The following is a 21967-nucleotide window of genomic DNA, read 5'->3' as shown; positions in this document are numbered from 1 at the left end:
TGTATTGTGTCGTTTTCTCGATTAGTTGATTTGTCGCCTGCAAATGGTCAAGAGTCGAATATCCGCTCCTAAAGCCTGCCTATTCTCTCGGTTGGTTTCCATGTAAAACTTGACTTAGTCTATTTGTAAGGATCTTGGAGAATACTTTATATACTTTTGATAGTAAGCTAATCGTTCGATAGTTACTAAGGTCCTTCTGGTCTCCTTTTTAATGAAGCAAAATCACTATAGCATTGCACCACGCATCAGGGACGCTTTCTTGACGTAATCACTGAGTGTACAACTGAGGTAATTTAATATAAATAATTTCCCTGAGTCTTTCAACAGATCTATCGATATACAATCTTCCCTAGGTGCTTTTCCTCGTTTCATAGTTTTTAGAGCAAATTCTACTTCTTCCTTTGTAATCTCTGGTAAACTACTAACGTCTACACTTGAATTTACTGACTGAACTACGGTCTTCGACGAGTAAAGCGCTTGGTAAAATTCTACTCTATTACCACTGTGTCCCTATATTTAATGATTTCTCCATTTCTGTCTTTCAAACATAACATTTGCTTCTTCCTAAAGTATGTCTGCGCTCGGTCACTTTAATACTTTTACCTTTCCGAAGAGCTTCCTCTATTTCATCCATGTTTCTCTTTCTTTTTTCTAATCTCTGCCTTTTGTTGATGAAATTGTTTTGTTGTATTCTATATCGTCTCTCCTGCTTTTAGTCTGCATAGTACTTCTTTTAATTAGGTCATTTGTAGCGTTGTATGTCTACGAGAAGACCGTAGTGGTTGAGGAAATGTGCCCCTACCGCTTCTATGACATCATATCTTATGATCGATATTCTCCCCAAGGTAAGAAAAGCTGGTTGTTGATGAGAAAATACTAAGAGGACTTAGCTGGGAGTAAGACCACAACTGAGAGAAACGAATATAAGCAGGCTAGGTCAATGGCTCCCAAACTGTGGGTGAATTACCCCTTGGGGGGGGAGGAGGTAACAAAATTTCGGGGGTAATGGAGGGGTGACAAAAAATTAGAAATAAAATGAAATAAAATAAAATCAAGAAAATCTTGCGGTACCCGGCATTAGGATTAAGGTTATCTTAGTATGTATAGTTATGATGATATAGTTTAACGTCACACACTCCCCCCCATCGGGAGGCTAGGACGGGGCCCCTCACAGAGGTCTTTGTAGCGTGGAATTTAATGAACCATGCCCTTGGTTCAACTTCGCCGGTGGCAGGATTCGAACCGCCCTCACCTCGACCTTCGCCGCAAGTAACGACGCCTTAACCCGCTCAGCCAGCGGGCTAGGTGATGCAGTACAGTATGTGATACATGCCCGTTCTACAAGGTAGCCTCACACACGATGACAAGCACATTAGGTATTATTCATCACTTGTAGTACACAGACATGAACATAACATAAACGGAGGGAAGGATCTGTAGCCACCCCTGATCCCTTCTGAACCTGGTGTCAAAAAGGTATCCAGTAACAAAAAACTCTCTCTCTCTCTCTCTCTCTCTCTCTCTCTCTCTCTCTCTCTCTCTCTCTCTCTCTCTCTCTCTCTCTCTCCCTCTCTCTCCATCTATTTATCTATCTATCTCTCTATCTACCTATCTTTCTATCTCCATCTCTGTCCTCCACTCTGGCTATGGCTGAAGCACAAAGAAAAACAAATTTACCATCCGGTTAAATCAGTCCCCAGTATTGCACTATTTTGACACATGATAATTACCGTATAACTTATGAATCTTAGATTCATAACCGAAAGACGCTTCTAAATGTCTTTACACATCATGAACTATTCCACGAGATATCGCGCTCTTTTTTCTCGTAATTTGGCCATACAGTTATCAGCAAAAGTAATTATCTTGGAGTAATCTTCTCTCTGATACAATTCTTGTTAAATTGAATAGCCGCTCAGTCGGTGAGGTTATTTCTCACTTGTGAACATATAGTCCAAGATGATTAAATATTCACTATTACCACCAGCTGAAGAAGAGGTAAGAGACCTCAAAATCTGCAGATACTGGTTCCCAGATGAATATCGGAAACTTCTGTTCCACATTGAACAATGAGGAAAAAAAGGTCTTCCACAATTTTGAGCGATCAGCTACACAGATCGTCAGAACGTCAGCGGCTATTCAATTTAACAACAAAAGTAATTATGTCATTCATATAAGTGTACCGGTACAAGATCAGAGCTCCTCACTGTACTGATTTGAGTCCACCAAAGCATTAGTAACAGCTCGTTCCAACATCACCATGACTCAAAGGTGACATCAATGGCAGCGTTATCTGAAGGCTATTGCATACTCCATCACAACATCGTCACGATTTCTCACGAACGCCATCATCTCCTTAAGAGTTCGCCACACCCTCTTACCATCACGAATTGGCGACCTCGCCCGTGTATACTCGTTAAACAGTGACGGGGAAATTGTCACAAACATCTCAGGCAGAGGCTGTCAGCACGGTTTGCGTCCATTGGGAAACACAGATCTGACAACTTTTTGCACGACTTTCGCAATCAAACGATTTCCGGCAAATTACACGCAAAACAAATCAACGTGTGTTCCGGCGTCTCTTACTTTAGTTCGACCTTTACACGTATAGTCCGTGAGATCAATAGACGAAATAACATACACAGCCCATGAAGAATCGTCACCCCATGAGATCCCACCTGAAGAACTGTCACCCCAGTACGCTGAATAACAACAGTGAAATAAATATTAGGTTAGGTTAGGTTGAATGAGGATTATGCTTGTCATCAACCTATACAACCGAAGAATCGTAAACCCAGGATGGCCTACATGAAGAATTGTCACCCTAGGATAGCCCACATGAAGACTAACTTACTCGAATTCTACAACACAGTTATCTCGAATTATGACAAAATAAACAATATAGATTTAATATATCTAGACTTTGCAAAAGCTTTTGATACCGTCCCACACGAAAGACTACTTACTAAATTAGCTTTGCATGGAATAAGTGCTAGCCTATTAGGTTGGACTAGTAATTGGTTGAAAGGTCGAAAACAGAGAGTTGTTTTAAATGGAAAAACTTCTGGATGGAAAAGTGTTGCAAGTGGAGTTCCTCAGGGTTCCGTTCTTGGGCCACTTCTATTCATAGTATATATAAATGATATAGACCATGGACTAAAATCTACTGTTTCCAAATTTGCTGATGATACAAAACTGTGCGGAGTGGCAAATGATCACTCAAACCAATTAGATATTCAAGAAGATTTAGATAAATTACAGCAATGGTCTGAAAAGTGGCTAATGAAATTTAACACAAGTAAATGCAAGGTAATGCACATAGGTAAAAATAACAGTAAGTACGATTACAAGTTATTTGGAAATTCGTTAACAAAAGTGGATAGTGAAAAAGATCTCGGCGTAATTATCAGTAACGACCTCAAATCATCCAAGCAGTGTATTTCAGCCTCTGAGAAAGCAAATAAGATTCTGGGATTGATTGCGCGATCTTTTGATTTCAAAAGTCCATCACTCATTAACAAGCTATATAAATCGTTAGTTCGTCCACATTTGGAATATGCTGTTTCCGTATGGTCACCGAATCTCATCAAAGACATTGACAGACTGGAAAAAGTACAACGGCGAGCCACAAAACTGATTCCAAATATCAAAAATAAATCATACGAAAATCGACTTAAGCACATGAATCTGTTTTCCCTAAAAAAGCGTAGACTCAGAGGTGACTTGATACAGGTCTTTAAGATTTTAAAGGGAATTGACAACATCAAAAGTGACCAAATTTTCACATTGAATGAGAATCAGACAAGAAACAATGGTCTCAAACTGTCCGGAAATAGATTCAATTTGGAAGTAGGTAGAAACAACTTTGCCAACCGTGTAGTTAATGAATGGAATAAACTTCCTGCACAGGTAGTGCAATGTAGTTCAGTTCGAAGCTTTAAGAATCATTTAGATAAATACCTAAGTAAGATGCTGTAATTATTATAATTTATCTTATATTATTTGTTTTTGTTTTGTTATAATTTGTCTGTCTGATTTTCATTTATTATTAGTTATGTCAATTTATTATCATTTACTATTTACCTGTTTGTTTGTTATTCAACTATACCAATGCATTTATTTATGTATTTTAATTGTTATTTACATTGTTATAGTTTTAATATAGTTTTAATTTATTATTAATATGATTTTTTTTTTTTTTCATCCGACCTAGATATGGATCAAAAGGTCTCCTGTCGGCATGCTTTGCCTTTGTAATCCTTTGTAATCGTAAACTGTTACCATAGTCACCCCCTAGTGCTAATTACGTTCTCTAATTTCTGTATGCTGATCCACCAAGTTGTTTACATAGACGCAAAATCGCGTTCCGAAATCGAAGTGTTTCAAAATGTAACGTATCTGAAGATGTGTGTGTGCTTGTGAAATTATGGTGCTCTAGTAATGTAAGAATTCATAGAAATACTTATTTTAATTGCTTTTGGTGTACGATCAATGTATGATTTGTATTTTACGATGTTAACGGTGTATGTAGGTGAACCGGAACATTGTTGGAACTGTTGTGGCAAGCGGTTACCTCCTCAAGACGTGAACAAAGAAGGCACTGTCCGACCTCTCCTCTTGTGCGTGTGGCTTGAAATGGACGTATAAGTCCTTTGTGGGGATGAAAGGAAGGGAAAATATGAAATGGGAGAAGTAATATGGGGATACATAATGATGATAAAACACACAGAGGAGGAGTAGCAATGGATATTGAAGGTTTGTAGATATAGAACTTGTAAAGATTGATATCTATTGAAGGGATTAGTAAGGATCCAATTATCCACAGTGTTTGTAGAAGCAGAGCCAGGTTTGGAGGCTGTATGAAGGTTATGTAATATGAATATGTCTTATGGAATATATATAGATGAAATGTGAATTGATTAATGCTGCTTTTAGTTTATATTAAATGAGTGGAGAAGAGAGAGACTGAAACACATACCTCATATGTATAAGAATATGCATGAGTTCGAGATATAATGGTAGATGCATATATTTAGTTCTGTATTGTTAGGTTTATTCAATTTAGGTATAGATATAATTACCCATCATCTTTATCTATCCTCAGTTATAATGATAATATGAAATGAGATATGAACTGGAGATTGTATGCTGAATAAAAGTGGAATATTACTGATGAGAGGTAAGAGAGAGAGAGGATACAATTAATCTTTGAATAAGAAAGGAACCGCATGCGGGTGGAGAGTGAGATTGATAATAATCATTCATTGTCACCCCACCTTTAAGGGACGAGGCAAGATCTGTTGTTGTCCTCCTAAATCCTTTATTTACTAACCAATTGTTTTAAGGTTAGAGGTGGCACGTGACAAAACCCAGGATAGTCCACTTGAAGAATTGTCACCCTAGGATAGCCCACATGAAGCACTGAACCCCTGTCGAAATGTGGCGTGACGATTTTTCATGTGATCCGATTTTTCTGGACACGTTCATTTATGTCTCTGGCTCGAAGCGATACTCTGCGCGTCCAACTCAACACAGAGGGCACCTCAGCCTCCCTGAAGTGCAATGGTGCCTACGACCCAGAATGCACAATGTGACGGTAATGCCTTCCGCACCATCATGCCTTTGCTTGCCGAAGGACATCTCCGTTTGGTGTTCCTCTTTCTCTTCCTGGCTGTCAAGGGGTCCTGGTTTAAGGCCCTGTTCAATCACGCTAGCGGTTTAATTATATTAGAAGTCAATGGAGACGTCCACGCACAACCGAGTTTTTTATACGGTACCACCGCGCTTTCCGATGTGTTCAAACCGCTAATGCGAACAGGGACCACGAATTGGAGAACGACACTCATACCATTTAAGATGAAGACAGTCGATTTCGTTTTTCAAAAAGAAGAAAAAAACGGAAAAAGGGAACGTCTCCCTTTCTTACTAAGACTTATTTTCTCTTAGCCTGGTGACCTTTAATGCAGGGACACATCTGTCATTCCTTCTAATTTATATTTGCATGTGGCATGCTTAAAGTCGATGACAACAAAGGTTAATTTTCATTTAAATTTGATATTCATTTACACAAAAGCCTCCAAATAAACTCAAAACGAATTTCAATTTATCATTCATGAAATGGGAAAAATTGCATTCAAATTAAAGAAAATTATATGTCACATTACTAGGTTGAGAGTTCATAAGAATGTAATTAATCGCTTCAGCCAAGAGTTTGTAGATATCTGAATTTGGGAGATGGGGAAACGTCAATATTTTCCAATTAAATGACGAGTTTGTCAAAACGAGTTACTGCCTCTGGATAGTAACAACCAATTTTTGATCATTGAACTATAGTACTGATAATGCGCTCGACATAGTTCAACTTTGTACATGTCTAAATAGAGATTAGAGCAGAAATTGCACCCTTTACCCTAAAACTGACACAGACGCGATTACGGGCTTTTTGTGTGTGTATGTGATTCACCATGGTCTTGGATCACGTGTTGGACTCGTGATCGACAGCTATTTACCTCCCGGAAGAGAGCTCACAGCTCATATATGACCGATCTATGGGTAATGCACACATGCACCCAACTCCCCGTCCACGAGAGCTGGAATAACGACTCGCAGCGCAGCGATAGTAATATTATATCGGCCCTGGGCGGGATTCGAACACGGACAGCCGTAGTGCCGGCAGCGAACGCTACCACTGCGCCATCGAGTGTGAGAGTGTGTGTGCGTGCGTGTGTGCGCGTGACCGCGAGATCAATCTCAATTTTATAAAGCAAAATGAAAAGTAACACTTGCCCCCAGGATCTCTTGGCCTCGAGATTGTAAGTGTTGATGCCTAGAAGTGTTCAAATACACAAACATATATTGTGTGTTACGTTGGGTTAGGTAAGGTTAGGTTAGGTTAGGTATAATATAATATGCGGGCAGGGTGACAGATATAACTGTACAAAGTTTATCCGCTATTGTACTTGCTAGTACTATGCTATAAGTTTTATATCATATAAAGACCACTTAATGATGCGGTTTCATTTACCTATCGCCGATAACACAAGCACAGGTTAGGTATAATATGCGGGCAGGGTAACAGATATAACTGTACAAACTTTATCCGCTATTGTACCTGCTAGTACTATACTATAAGTGTTATATCATATACAGACCACTTAATGATGAGATTTCTTTTGCCTATCGCCGATAACACAACAAGCACTGTATCATATTATTTCGACATTGCATATAAAGAATATCCTCTTTAGGCATTGGTGTACACAGCTCCCATTTGGGTGAATAAACAACATATGGTACTAGCTACATCATAATCTCTCAAAAGCAGCAGAGGAGATCAACTCAACTTATCCAACTGGATAAAAACACTGATTAATTCCAACTGGAAGACTTAGAAAATCTTCCAAAGGGAAAAGAAATCGGAAAAAGAGATATGACAAGAAACAAAATTGTTAGAGAGAGAAGGAAAGAGACAGAAAGATAGGCCGAGATAGATAGGGAGACAGAAAGGTGAATATACATACATACACACATACAGAAACACAGACAGACAGACAAACAAAAAGAGTGAGAGATAGTGTGCGCGCAGGATTGGCAAACGGAATGAATTGAGACTCGCTTCTCTACCGTATGCTTACAATGAAATACGTGACATACAATGAAACAACTAAATAAATGAATAGAGAGAAATATTATAAACAAATAGATAGTTCCACAAACAAACAAGGAAATAGATGTTAGAACAATGAAATAGCAAAACAACAATCAGAGGAAGAAGAACAGCAAAACATCAAAACAAAAGAAATAGTAAGAACAACAACAAAATTACAACATCAACAATAACAACTATAGCAAAAAAGACAACAGCAACAAAACAGCTAAAAACACCAAAATAATAAAACAACAACAGTGATAACAACAGAAATAACATCAAGAACAATAACAACGACAACAGAAACAGCAAAAACAACAATATTGAAAACAACAAAGTAAAAGGTATATATAAACATAGGAAAATAAAATAAAAAACAAAACAAAATCAAGAAAGCATACCTTGAAAATCACCCCACTGTGCTCGGCTGACCGACCGACGGACCATCCGAGATGTTGCCGACGGGAGGAAAGGGCGCTAGACCTCTCCCGGTTCCCCTCCGTAGGTCGTGTACGGTATGAAATTCGGACGACAAATCAAGAACTAGCTGCAGGACCTTGGGAGAACACTGCGCCGGAAAATGAGCTGCAAGACCCGCCAAAAGAAAGACAACGACGCCAGCTCCAGCGAGTGGGGTAAGTAGAAGTTCTTACAGTTCATAAAAGCACAAATTATTTTAATTAGATAGAAGATTCATTATTGTTTCGATCAACTTAGCTTCAACCTTAAAAATTCACTTAACGACAGCGGGAAGTTAAAGGGTGAAGACGTATGTAATAAAATAGGTGCTTTTATATCATGCCTCCTATGGTTATTAGTTTTTTTCTTTCTTTATATTCAATTTTGTTTCGGCCATTAATTTTCTTTTTTCATTTTTCTTTTTCATAAGGCCGTTTTAAGGAGGCATTTTTCATATTTCTTTTTCCATTTTTTAACTTCATTAAAATCGTTCGTTATGTTTATATTTCTTTTTCCATTGCATTTTCCCCGGGTCCTTCCGCTTTCCGTCGCCCCGGGAAGAGGAGCTCCTGGGGCGGCGATGGACCCGGGAAGTCTCCCGAGGAACCTCGCGAGCATTGGGGCTGGCGTCCGGCGGGTCTTCGGCTGCTGCAGTTCCTCCTCTGGCGCAGTCACTGTACACCCGTCTTCACCCTTTCTTAATTAAGTCCCGTTGCAGCCGACGGGCACTCTAAACTTCCCGCTGTCCTTAAATGCCCAACTAATATATTTCGATTACCCCACTCGCCATAAGGGCAAAAAAAAAAAAAAAAAAAAAAAACATAAATATATATATATATATATATATATATATATATATATATATATACGAAAGGGCAAAAACGTTTACAAAAACAAAATAAATAAAACATGAAGAAAATAACACGAAAGTAAGGAAAAAACAAAAAACCGGAATGAAAAAAATACAAAAATAACTGAATATGTAAATTTAGAAGAAAAAAAATACAGAAACATATGCAAAACGAAAAATATAGAAATACACAAAAAATCAGAAAATATTAGAACATTTTGAAAAAAAATATGAAAAAATGATAAAAAATAGACAAAAATTAAAATGAAAAATAGAAAATTGGAAAAATATCAGTAATAAACATTAAAGAAAACAGAAAATTAGAACAATAGAATTATGATTAAAAAATACAAAAAATAAAATCACAGAAATAAAAAAAAATACAGTGTGTGTGTGTGTGTGTGTGTGTGTGTGCGTGTTGCATTCTGCCTTATTGTATCACGTAATGATAATGCAGTTCACCCAGTGTCTTATTTTAACAGTGACACAAATTATGTTCTTTGTTCTGGCCATTGCAAAATGATCTCATGAATACATTAGGTGGCGACACAATTGTATTCTCTCTCTCTCTCTCTCTCTCTCTCTCTTTCTCTGTCTGTCTCGCTCTCGCGCCCGCACACTATCTCTCACTCTTTTTGTCTGTCTGTCTGTGTTTCTGTGTGTGTGTATCTATGTATATCCACCTTTCTGTCACCCTATCTATCTACTGTAGGCCTATCTTTCTGCCTCTTTCGTTCTCTCTCTAACAATCTTGTTTTTTGTTTCTCGTCATATCTCTGTTTCCGATTTCTATTCCCTTTGGAAGATTTTCTAAGTCTTACAGTTGGAATTAATCAGAGTATTTTTATCCAGATGGATAAGTTGAGTTGATCTCTTCTGCTGCTTTTGAGAGATTATCATGTAGCTAGTGCCAGATGGTGTTTACTCGCCCGAGTGGGAGTTGTGTACACCAATGCCTAAAGATTTTTTGTTTTTTGTTTTATTTCCACCTTTTTATTCTTCCGTCTAGCAGAGAAGAAAACACACAAACATAAACACACACAAGCGCGCGCGCACACACACACACACACACACTCACACGCACACACACAAACTCTCTCTCTCACACACACACGCACACATACGCACACACACACACACACACACACACACACACACACATACACGGGATACCACGAGCATAGCCCCCCTTCCCGTACAATACAAGGTAAATACATACACACACACACAAACAAACGCAGTATATATATATATATATATATATATATATATATATATATATACATATATATATACATATATATATATATCAAGTTGATTAATGATACAACACAAAGTGGACAAATTTTCAAATGGCTCATAGTAATGTGTTCATCCGCGTATAGCTTGACGGTAGTTAGTGAAGCCGCTGTGAAAAGACTATTAGAATGGACTTGATAATACGATATTGCCTTTTCCCTCAGTCTATAGTCATCAGTCCTCGAGGAGGACTGATGAAGTCATATTTTTCTGGTGCTGTTTGATCATCAAACATTTTGTTTTATTATGATTTTTTGTTTTATTTGACCAAATGACAAGACATCTTGTCATCGGAGTTTAATGGGTTAATAGAATTGCGATTAGTTTCGCGGTGACATGCGCGCGCACACACACACACACACACACACACACACACACACACACACACACACACACATTCTCGATGGCGCAGTGGTAGCGTTCGGGGCCGGCACTACGGTGGTCCGGTTTCGAATCCCGCCCAGGGCTGATATAATATCACTATCGCTGCGCTGCGAGTCATTACTCCAACTCTCGTGGACGGGGAGTTGGGTGCATGTGTGCATTATCCATAGATTGGTCATATATGAGCTGTGAGCTCTCTTCCGGGAGGGAAATAGCTGTTGATCACGAGTCCAACATGTGATCCAAGACCATGGTGAATCACATACACACACACAAAAAGCCCGTAATCGCGTCCGTGTCAGTTTTAGGGTAAAGGGCGCAATTTCTGTTCTAATCTCTATTAAGACATGTATAAAGTTGAAATATGTTGCGTTCATTATCAGTACCATAGTTGAATGATCAAAAGTTGCTTGTTAGTATCTAAAGGCAGTAACTCGTTCTGACACCAAACTCGTCATTTAATTGGAAATCATTGACGTTTTCCCATCTTCTAAATTCAGGTCTTTTATTCAGATAAACCACAGACTCTTGACTGAAGCGATTAATTACAGTCTTATGAACACTCAACCTAGTTATGTAGTTTATATATTTTTCTTTAAATTAAATGCATTTTTTCCATTGGAACAATGATAAATTGAAATTTGTTTTGAGTTCCTTTGGATGCTTTTGTGTAAACGAATGTCGAATTGGAATGAAAATTAACCTTTGTTATCATCGACTTTAAGCATGCCACATGGAAATATAAACCAGAAGGAATGACAGATGTGTCCCTGCATTAAAGGTCACCATGTTAAGAGAAAAGTTGTAGACATTTTTTAACGAAATCGACTGTCTTCATCCTATATATATGTATATGTATATGTATATGTACATGTATATATATGTATATGTATATATATGTATATATATGTATATATATGTATATATATATGTATATATATATATATGTATATATATAATATATGTGTCTGTGTGTGTATGTATATATATATATATGTATATGTATATATATATATATGTATATGTATATATATATGCATATATATGTATATGTATATAATATATATATAATATATATATGTGTGTGTGTGTGTGTATGTGTGTGTGTGTGTATTCACTTGGTCTTTGGATCACGTGTTGGACTCGTGATCGACAGCTATTTCCCTCCTGGAAGAGAGCTCAGAGCTCATAGGTCCGATCTATGGGTAATGCTATGACCTTGCACACACACACACCCCCAACTCCCCGCCCACGAGAGTCAGAGTAACGACCCGAGGCACAGCGATACCGAAATAATTTTGGCCCTGGGCAGGATTCGAACTGGCTACTGGGAGCACTTCTGCTTCCCAGTTCAGCGCTCTACCAACTGTGCCACCGAGTCGGTGTGTGTGTGTGTGTGTATGTATATATATATGTGTGTGTATGTATATATATATATTGGACAGAAGGACGACAGAATGAGTGGAAGGGTGGTGAGATAAACACCGAGTAATGTTGGAGTGTAAATTTACTGACGTTTCGTCCTTAACAGGACTTCTTCAGAGTATGAGTACATAAGCATAAAATCAACATATATATACACGCGTTCATGTCCGCGTTCCTGCTAACCCACGCCACTCGAGTCCGCTTGTTTCCTCATCTCCCGGCGGATGAGTCGTCCGGACATTTGAGACAGTTTGATGAATCCGTCCCTGTGATTAAGGCAAGGCTGAGATGCTATATATGCTGCCTCAACTAGTTTCCTCTTTTTCTTTTCTAACCCCTGTTGTAAAATCTCTACCCCGCTCCAGTTGGGAAGGTGTCCAAGTTGGTCCACATGAACCACCAATGCGTTGGAAGTGCGGTGGGCTTTTAGGTCGTTCTTGTGTTCGTATGTTCGCTTGCGTAGACCTCTCCCAGTTTCTCCAAAGTAGCTCAGTTCACAGCTGCTACATGGTATTTTGTATACCACGCTATTAGTGATGTCGTCTTTTCTCTCCTTACCTCTCACTATTTCGCCAATTTTCATGCTGGATGAGCTGGCAATCTTCAATCCTGTGTTGCGTAGTAGGTGTCCTAATTCTTCCGTGTGTTTGGAACTGGGAACCACAATGAAGTCACCTTCCTTAACCTCATCCTTTTTTTTTTCAATGTTCTGAAGCTCAATGTTCTCAAGCTGTGTAACAATCCTTCCGGGTACCTGAGATCTGTGAAGACTTTAAAAATATATTTGACCTCTCTATCAATATGCTCCTCACTGCATACCCGGAATGCCCTAAGAAAAAATCCAATTATTACTCCTCTCTTGGTTCTCTCGCTGTGTGCCGAGTAGTGAATAAGGTAATTTTTGTTAGTTGTCTTTCTGTGGACCGAAAAACTCACCGTGCCATTGTCCTTTCTCCAGATTAGTACGTCTAAGAAAGGTAGCTTTTTGTCTACCTCGTGTTCCACTGTGAACTGAATGTCCGAGTCCACTGAGTTCAGCCTATTGAGTAATTTAGAGAAATTGGTCTTCTCTGGAGCAATGACTAGAATGTCATCTACATACCTAAACCAATGTGTCCCTCTCCCGATTATCTTCATGTAATGATCCCTTTCTAAGACTTCCATGTATAACGAAGCTAGGACTGCACTTAGCGGACTTCCCATTGCCAAGCCACGTATCTGACAATTTTCTTCATTGTTGAACATGAAGGGTCGGAACTTGACACATAGAGAGATTAATTTAAGTAAATCTTTTTTACCTACCGGTAAATCCTGGTCATCCATGCTGCCGATTGCTTCCTTGGCTGCAATTAGGGCCCCCTCCACGCTGACATGGGTGAATAAAGCTGTCACATCATAGCTTACCATAACCTTTCCTGCAAAATCAACATTCTTAAGTCTCCCAATTAGTTCACCTGAGTTCTTTAAGTGGCCGTTGCTAAGTGTTCCCAAACACCGAGACAAGATTTTGCTAAACACTTGGCTAGCCTGTGGGGAGCGCTGCCGATACCTGACGTAATGGGTCTCATTGGGATGCCTGGCTTATGGGTTTTTGGCAATCCCCTCATCCTGGGCGGTCTTGGGGCTTCTAACAAACCAACTAACTTCTTACCTCTGTTGGATCGCATTAGTATCCTCCTGGCTTCTTTCTTGAACCGCTCCCCTTCTTGCTCAGCGTATCCTCCGGACTTCTTCTCATATGTGGATGGTTCGTTGATTAAATCCATCATCTTGTTGTCGTAGTCTGTCCTATTTAAAACAACCACCCCTCCTCCTTTGTCTGCACTCGTAATGACCAAGCTCTTGTCACTTCCTAATTTTTCTAAAGCATGTTTGAAGCGCCTAGGAATGCTATATCTGTTGTGACTCGCTAAAGCCTGGAAACAAGTTAGTAATCTCTGTTTAAATCCTTTCTCCACGTCATTGTCATTCCATCTGTAATTTTTATTCACAAAATCAGAAAACCCTCTGTTGCTCACACCGGTATCAAATTTGAGGCCGAGGGAGAGTGCATGTCTTTCGGTGTCAGATAGTTGATGGTCTGACATGTTCACTATAAGATCAGCGTTGCCCACCTCATTCCAATCACTTTGCTCACAAAGCTTCGTCAGTTTCACTTGGAGTCTGCCACTTTGCGCTATTTTCTCGAATTCAAGCTTACGTATAAGGAAAGACGGTAACTACACTTGACCTGTGTTGGCACGTAGTTTCTTAACTTCATTATCCAAGTCATCGCAAGCTTCGGATAAAAACACTTCTGCACTACCACTGAAAGGAACTCCTTCCTTCTTGAGCTGTTTAGGCGCCTCCCGGGGTAGAACTTTCTCTTCTAAGCAATCTTGTAGGAAACGTCTGCGAAGTATACAACTGTTGATTTTACGTCTTATGCGAAACTCCCTCCACATATTTCCCGGTTGCTCACCACCACTCGACATGTTGGACAGAAGGACGACAGAATGAGTGGAAGGGTGGTGAGATAAACACCGAGTAATGTTGGAGTGTAAATTTACTGACGTTTCGTCCTTAACAGGACTTCTTCAGAGTATGAGTACATAAGCATAAAATCAACATATATATACACGCGTTCATGTCCGCGTTCCTGCTAACCCACGCCACTCGAGTCCGCTTGTTTCCTCATCTCCCGGCGGATGAGTCGTCCGGACATTTGAGACAGTTTGATGAATCCGTCCCTGTGATTAAGGCAAGGCTGAGATGCTATATATGCTGCCTCAACTAGTTTCCTCTTTTTCTTTTCTAACCCCTGTTGTAAAATCTCTACCCCGCTCCAGTTGGGAAGGTGTCCAAGTTGGTCCACATGAACCACCAATGCGTTGGAAGTGCGGTGGGCTTTTAGGTCGTTCTTGTGTTCGTATGTTCGCTTGCGTAGACCTCTCCCAGTTTCTCCAAAGTAGCTCAGTTCACAGCTGCTACATGGTATTTTGTATACCACGCTATTAGTGATGTCTTTTCTCTCCTTACCTCTCACTATTTCGCCAATTTTCATGCTGGATGAGCTGGCAATCTTCAATCCTGTGTTGCGTAGTAGGTGTCCTAATTCTTCCGTGTGTTTGGAACTGGGAACCACAATGAAGTCACCTTCCTTAACCTCATCCTTTTTATCCAATGTTCTGAGTGCTATTTTTCTCAAGCTGTGTAACAATCCTTCCGGGTCACTGAGATCTGTGAAGACTTTAAAAATATATTTGACCTCTCTATCAATATGCTCCTCACTGCATACCCGGAATCACCTAAGAAAAAATCCAATTATTACTACTCACTTGGTTCTCTCGCTGTGTGCCGAGTCATTGCTCCAGAGAAGACCAATTTCTCTAAATTACTCAATAGGCTGAACTCAGTGGACTCGGACATTCAGTTCACAGTGGAACACGAGGTAGACAAAAAGCTACCTTTCTTAGACGTACTAATCTGGAGAAAGGACAATGGCACGGTGAGTTTTTCGGTCCACAGAAAGACAACTAACAAAAATGACCTTATTCACTACTCGGCACACAGCGAGAGAACCAAGAGAGGAGTAATAATTGGATTTTTTCTTAGGGCATTCCGGGTATGCAGTGAGGAGCATATTGATAGAGAGGTCAAATATATTTTTAAAGTCTTCACAGATCTCAGGTACCCGGAAGGATTGTTACATAGCTTGAGAAAAATAACACTCAGAACATTGAATAAAAAGGATGAGGTTAAGGAAGGTGACTTCATTGTGGTTCCCAGTTCCAAACACACGGAAGAATTAGGACACCTACTACGCAACACAGGATTGAAGATTGCCAGCTCATCCAGCATGAAAATTGGCGAAATAGTGAGAGGTAAGGAGAGAAAAGACAACATCACTAATAGCGTGGTATACAAAATACCATGTAGCAGCTGTGAACTGAGCTACTTTGGAGAAACTGGGAGAGGTCTACGCAAGCGAACATACGAACACAAGAACGACCTAAAAGCCCACCGCACTTCCAACGCATTGGTGGTTCATGTGGACCAACTTGGACACCTTCCCAACTGGAGCGGGGTAGAGATTTTACAACAGGGGTTAGAAAAGAAAAAGAGGAAACTAGTTGAGGCAGCATATATAGCATCTCAGCCTTGCCTTAATCACAGGGACGGATTCATCAAACTGTCTCAAATGTCCGGACGACTCATCCGCCGGGAGATGAGGAAACAAGCGGACTCGAGTGGCGTGGGTTAGCAGGAACGCGGACATGAACGCGTGTATATATATATGTTGATTTTATGCTTATGTACTCATACTCTGAAGAAGTCCTGTTAAGGACGAAACGTCAGTAAATTTACACTCCAACATTACTCGGTGTTTATCTCACCACCCTTCCACTCATATGTATATATGTGTGTGTGTATATTCATATGTATATATGTGTGTGTATGTATATATATGTGTGTGTGTATATGTATATATGTGTGTGTGTATGTATATATGTATATATGTGTATATACGTATATATGTGTATACATGTATATACAGGGTGCGACAGGTATTTGAGAACGCATCTTCTAAGTCGTCTAGTAGTTTAGACACCATAGCTAACCATTCCTTTTCTTTTACAGCTGAAAATGGCACAATCAAATATTACCCAAGAAATGAAAAGGCATGCAGTTATCGTCTCTATAGCAGCTGGGCACACTAATTCTGAAATTGCTGCCTTCCTTAATGTTGCCCGGTCCTTCGTTTATAAGGTCAGAAGGGAACTTGTGGATGCCAGAGGCAATGTGGCAAGTACATCGCAACGTAAACAACATTCCCGACGATCGGACAGCATCAGAACATCAGAATTCATAAATGCTATTCAATCGGCGATTGATGAAAGCCCTGGGAAGTCAATGAGGGCACTGGCCAAGGATTTTCAAGTTGATGAGGCCACCATTCGACGTGTTGTTCACGAAGATCTCCGGTATAAGTCATATGTGATCCGAAGAGGACAGTTCATGTCACAGAAGACACGTGAGAACCGAGTCATCAGGGCCAGACGTCTTTTGAACAAGTTAAAACATCTTGAAGAACCAGGAATCCTTTGGTTCTTCTCTGATGAGAAGAACTTTGTTCAGGACCAGAAGGTGAATAGGAGGAACGATCGTTGGTTGTGTCAAACTGCAGGTGAAGTTCCAACGGTTATGCATACTAAATTTCCAGCATCAGTGATGGTTCTGGGTGTCGTGAGCAGTGAAGGCGATGTGATGCCTCCCTTTTTTTTTCCGCCAAGGACTTCGTGTCAATGCAGCTTCTTACACTGAAGTGTTGGAGACTGTTGTAAAGCCTTGGATGGATGGTGTAGCACGTGGCAGGCCGTACGTCTTCCAGCAAGACTCTGCTCCATCCCATACAGCTCACACAACCCAAGAATGGATGGCCACCAATTTTCATGACCACGTAACCCCCAACATGTGGCCCCCTAGCTCCCCTGATGTCAATCCTTTGGACTATTATGTTTGGGGCGTAGTTGAGAGGGAGTCTAATCGTAAACCTCACAACACTATAGCATCTCTCCAAGAAGCCATTGTCGCTGCAATGGCTAACATCCCCAAGAGTCAACTCATTGGTGCTTGCCAACGATTTAGACGTCGCTTGGAAGATATCATTGACAAGGATGGAGGTTTCATTGAGTGAAACAGTGCATTTGCTTTGTGTTAATGTATAGAATACAATAAATACTAATTTAAATATATACTAAAACGTTAATAAACCTTATTACAAACAATCTCCTTTGTTCTCAAATACCTGCCGCACCCATGTGTGTACATATGTATATATGTGTATATGTTTATATCTACTATAAAGTAATGTCGTAGCACATTGATAAAATAAGCTTTTTATCCCACAGTCGGAAAAAGAAGACACTAATGTCGAATGTTCTGTATATTTCGATCACTAACTGTGACCCTCTTCAGCAGAATGAATACATAGTGGAAGGCATATGCTTATATACAAAGGTGTGAGGTGGGAAAAGGAACAAGCTCAGGTAACGTGACCGATGCTCCGCAGGTCGCCTGGAGTTTTGTGACCTTGGAGTATATGAGGTAGAACTTGGCTGACTGCTGAGGTGGTAATGCAGTCAGGTGACCACTGACCATTTGATATATTGAAATTAGGGAGATATTTAATCAGGGAAGACTCTATTATTTTCCTTTTGAAGCTACATGTTGATTTATAAAATATTTCAGCATCATCCCAATGCATGCGGTGATCTTTATTGGCAATGTGCTGAAATACTGCTTCAAAAGGAAAATAATAGTCTTCCCTGATTAAATATCTCCCTAACTTCAATATATCAAATGGTCAGTGGTCACCTGACTGCATTACCACCTCAGCAGTCAGCCAAGTTCTACCACATATACTCCAAGGTCACAAAACTCCAGGCGACCTGCGGAGCATCGGTCACGTTACCTGAGCTTGTTCCTTCTCCCACCTCACACTTTTATATATAAGCATATGCCTTCCACTATGTATTCATTCTGCTGAAGAGGGTCACAGTTAGTGATCGAAATATACAGAACATCCGACATTAGTGTCTTCTTTTTCCGACTGTGGGATAAAAAGTTTATATGTATATATGTCTATTTATGTATATGTGTATATGTATCTACGTATATATATATATATATATATATATATATATATAAAATATATATATATATATATATGTGTATATATAATATGTGTATATAATATATATATATATATATATATGTGTATGTATATAAGGGGGTAAAAGCCTTTTGGTATATTATGTATTCCCTTTTTAAACTAATGAGAAAATGAAAGTATAGCATGTGATACGGTTATAAGATCACGCTAGAAATACACTGATGAGCGTGATTTCCTACTGTAAGCTCCTTGATCTTTTCGCATCAGTGACCATATATAGTCTCCCATCATAGTTGTGTCTCATCTTCTTTGGTGTTTTTTTCTGTTGCAACAACGTCCTGATTAAACCTTTTCCCAAGTTTTTACAAAAAAAAAAAAAAATGAATGCAAAAGTACAACTTTAATGACATTCTATATCTTAAGTTCTTATAATTTTACAAAAGTTTTGCTAAGACCTGGTTGTAGCTTTGGTCTTTAACCAAGGAATCCATTAATTATACATCGAAATGCACACCATACCTTCTTTTTTGACATCACTCATTGCATTCTCAAATTGCATTGACTTCAACATTGGTCTTACTTGTGGACCAGTAAATATACCAGCCTTAACTGGCCTTTAATAGTTTTGGAAAGATTAGACAAATATCTTGAAATCTTTTCTCACAATGATATACTTTTCTCAAACCATTTACCCAAACTGAGCTTTATATAAAGGTGGGATAGCAACACTTTGGCAGGCTCTACAAGAAGCTGTCTAACAACATCGAGTTCTCCTGGCTGCCAGTCATCTCGAGGGAGCCACTCCACTTTCTGGTAGTGCTCATTATCAGCCCATTGTCCCATGGGCAAAGGAAACATGAATACTTGATATACCCACCCTGTAATCCAAGTAAAAATGCAAGCATTTTAAAATCATAAACATCCCATTTAAACTTGTCACTGTTTACTTTCTCGACAACTCTTTTTTACATTGTCATATTCTTCCTTCACCTGTGCCGAGTATGTTATAGGGAGGAATGGATACCGATTCCCATTATCTAGTAAAACAGAAATGAGCCTTTTTGTATGTATGTATATATATATATATATATATATACATATACATTGTGTGTGTATTTGTGCGTGTATGTATGTATATATATATATATATATATATATATAGCTATACATATATATATATATATATATATATATATATATAATTTGTGTGTGTGTATTTGTGCGTGTATGTATATATATATATATATATATATATATATATATATATATATATATATATACACACACACATTTGTTTCCGTTACATTGTTTTTCAATTACCTCGTTCTCATCGTTTACATAATGAGAAGAACCACATCCTATCTATTGGAGTGGCTCACTCCTCTCTCGACCTGCGTCAGTGTTTTACAACATTTTGGTGGATTCCGCTGTCGAGTCCGGAATGTTCACGACCGGGGGGGGGAGGCCAAAAATACTCTTCACTATGGACCCAAAACTCATTTTACTGCAAATTGACTCACTTTCGGATTTTTTTTTTTTTCAACGGCGTCAGTAACCAGTCCAGGGTCCGGCACTCGACTGAAAAGAATAGTGTAATAATAAATGATGTTAAATGTGTGTGTGTGTGTGTGTGTGTATTCACTTGGTCTTTGGATCACGTGTTGGACTCGTGATCGACAGCTATTTCCCTCCTGGAAGAGAGCTCAGAGCTCGTAGGTCCGATCTATGGGTAACTATGACCTTACACACACACACACCCCAACTCCCCGCCCACGAGAGTCAGAGTAACGACCCGAAGCGCAGCTGTACCGAAATAATTTCGGCCCTGGGCAGGATTCGAACCAAGCACTACGCGCACCACCATGCTAGTAGTTCATCGTTCTATCAACTGCGCCACTGTGTGTATGTGTGTGTATGTCTGTGTGTGTGTGTGTGTGTGTGTGTGTGTAGATGTAGATAGGTAGAGGCAAAATAAACAAAATATTTCACTTCGGTGCTGAAATGATTATTATTTTTTCTCGAGGAAACTCCGACAAGCAAGCAGAAGAATATCGCTTGACTAAGATTCAGCGTAGGTGGCTCAACAAAGCCATCTTCCTCAGTCTCCTTTCTGGGAAATAATCATTTATGTTATTCATCTGAAATGAAAATATATGTATATGTTCATTCTACGAAGGTATCTTAGTGCCCGGTTGTAAATGTAATTGTCCTGTGTGCTTATGATTTTGTTGAGTTCACAAAAGGGGAGCCTGCTCTCCAGATGACTAAAAAAACAGTGAACCATTGATAACACGGAATCTATGGATCCTCTTGTAGTCCTCAGAGGCTTTGAAAGGGATATAGTCTGAGAACTATAGGTACTTATTCGATGTCTGACAACGTTTTTTCTCACTCCGTATGGAGTATTGACTACACAGTTTTTATGTAGTCAAGATCTTAGAGGCTTTGTCCAAAGAATCAGAACAACGCACCACTCCAATATAACTGGAAACAAAAAAGAAGAGGAAAAAGAGATCAGTGGTATTAAGTGGTTTTATCCCTCGTTTTAAAAAGCTCCGTGTTTTTAAATACTTTTGTCCCTTCTTTCTGCTGCCTCCATAAATCTTTGCTGCTGCCTCTCAAGATACCAACTCTTCTGTGCGATATCTTCACCAAGAATTAAATTGCTTTTATCGACTAGAACATAACATAAAGAACATAAGAATGAAGGAGACTGCAAGAGACCATAAGGCCTACACTAGGCAGCTCCGTATCCATCACCACCTGTCATCTCCATCCATAAAGTTGTCTAATCGTTTCTTAAAACAACTGATAGTTTCAGCGCTTACTACATGGTTACTAAGTTTATTCCATTCGTTGACCGCCCTATTAGTAAACCAATTCTTGCCTATTTCCTTTTTAAATCTAAATTTGCCCAGTTTATAGCCATTAGTGCGAGTCCTGCCCTGTTGTTTTAATATGATGACCTTGTTTGCATCACCTCTATTAGATCACCCCGTACTCTGCGTCTTTCCAGAGAGTGTAAGTCAAGTCCCAATGCAGTTTTACTCATTGTATGATACACAGGATGTTAGAAAGCTAATCTATACGAATAAAAGATCCAAGTGCAAATAGGGTAAGAATCACTATCGTAGATAGCCTTCAAGCTCCTTCGGTCTTAGGTAACTAAGGACACCTCAAGGCTCTTTTGACCCTTGACAGAAGGCGAGAAGGGTGCAAAACAAAGGAAGTATCCTTTCCTCACGAA

The 21967-nt window shown here is 39.3% G+C and overlaps 1 protein-coding gene across 1 annotated transcript in view; it reads right to left on the bottom strand.

Moving 5' to 3' along the window:
• Window positions 1–14284: 14284 nt before the first annotated feature.
• The window catches only part of LOC143022703 (uncharacterized), a 26178-nt gene continuing 18495 nt past the window's right edge, over window positions 14285–21967 (bottom strand). Inside the window, exons 6-8 of the mRNA XM_076181033.1 lie at window positions 21292–21396; window positions 19385–19598; window positions 14285–14456 (exon numbers count right to left, since the gene is read on the bottom strand). Coding sequence (XP_076037148.1) covers window positions 14285–14456; window positions 19385–19598; window positions 21292–21396 — 491 coding nt within the window. The remainder of the gene's footprint in view (window positions 14457–19384; window positions 19599–21291; window positions 21397–21967) is intronic.

This window comes from Oratosquilla oratoria, unplaced genomic scaffold (genome assembly GCF_046742065.1).
Source record: "Oratosquilla oratoria isolate Oo_2021 unplaced genomic scaffold, ASM4674206v1 SCAFFOLD142, whole genome shotgun sequence".
Classification (NCBI taxonomy): domain Eukaryota; kingdom Metazoa; phylum Arthropoda; class Malacostraca; order Stomatopoda; family Squillidae; genus Oratosquilla; species Oratosquilla oratoria.
This window is presented reverse-complemented; position numbering and strand designations above follow the sequence as displayed.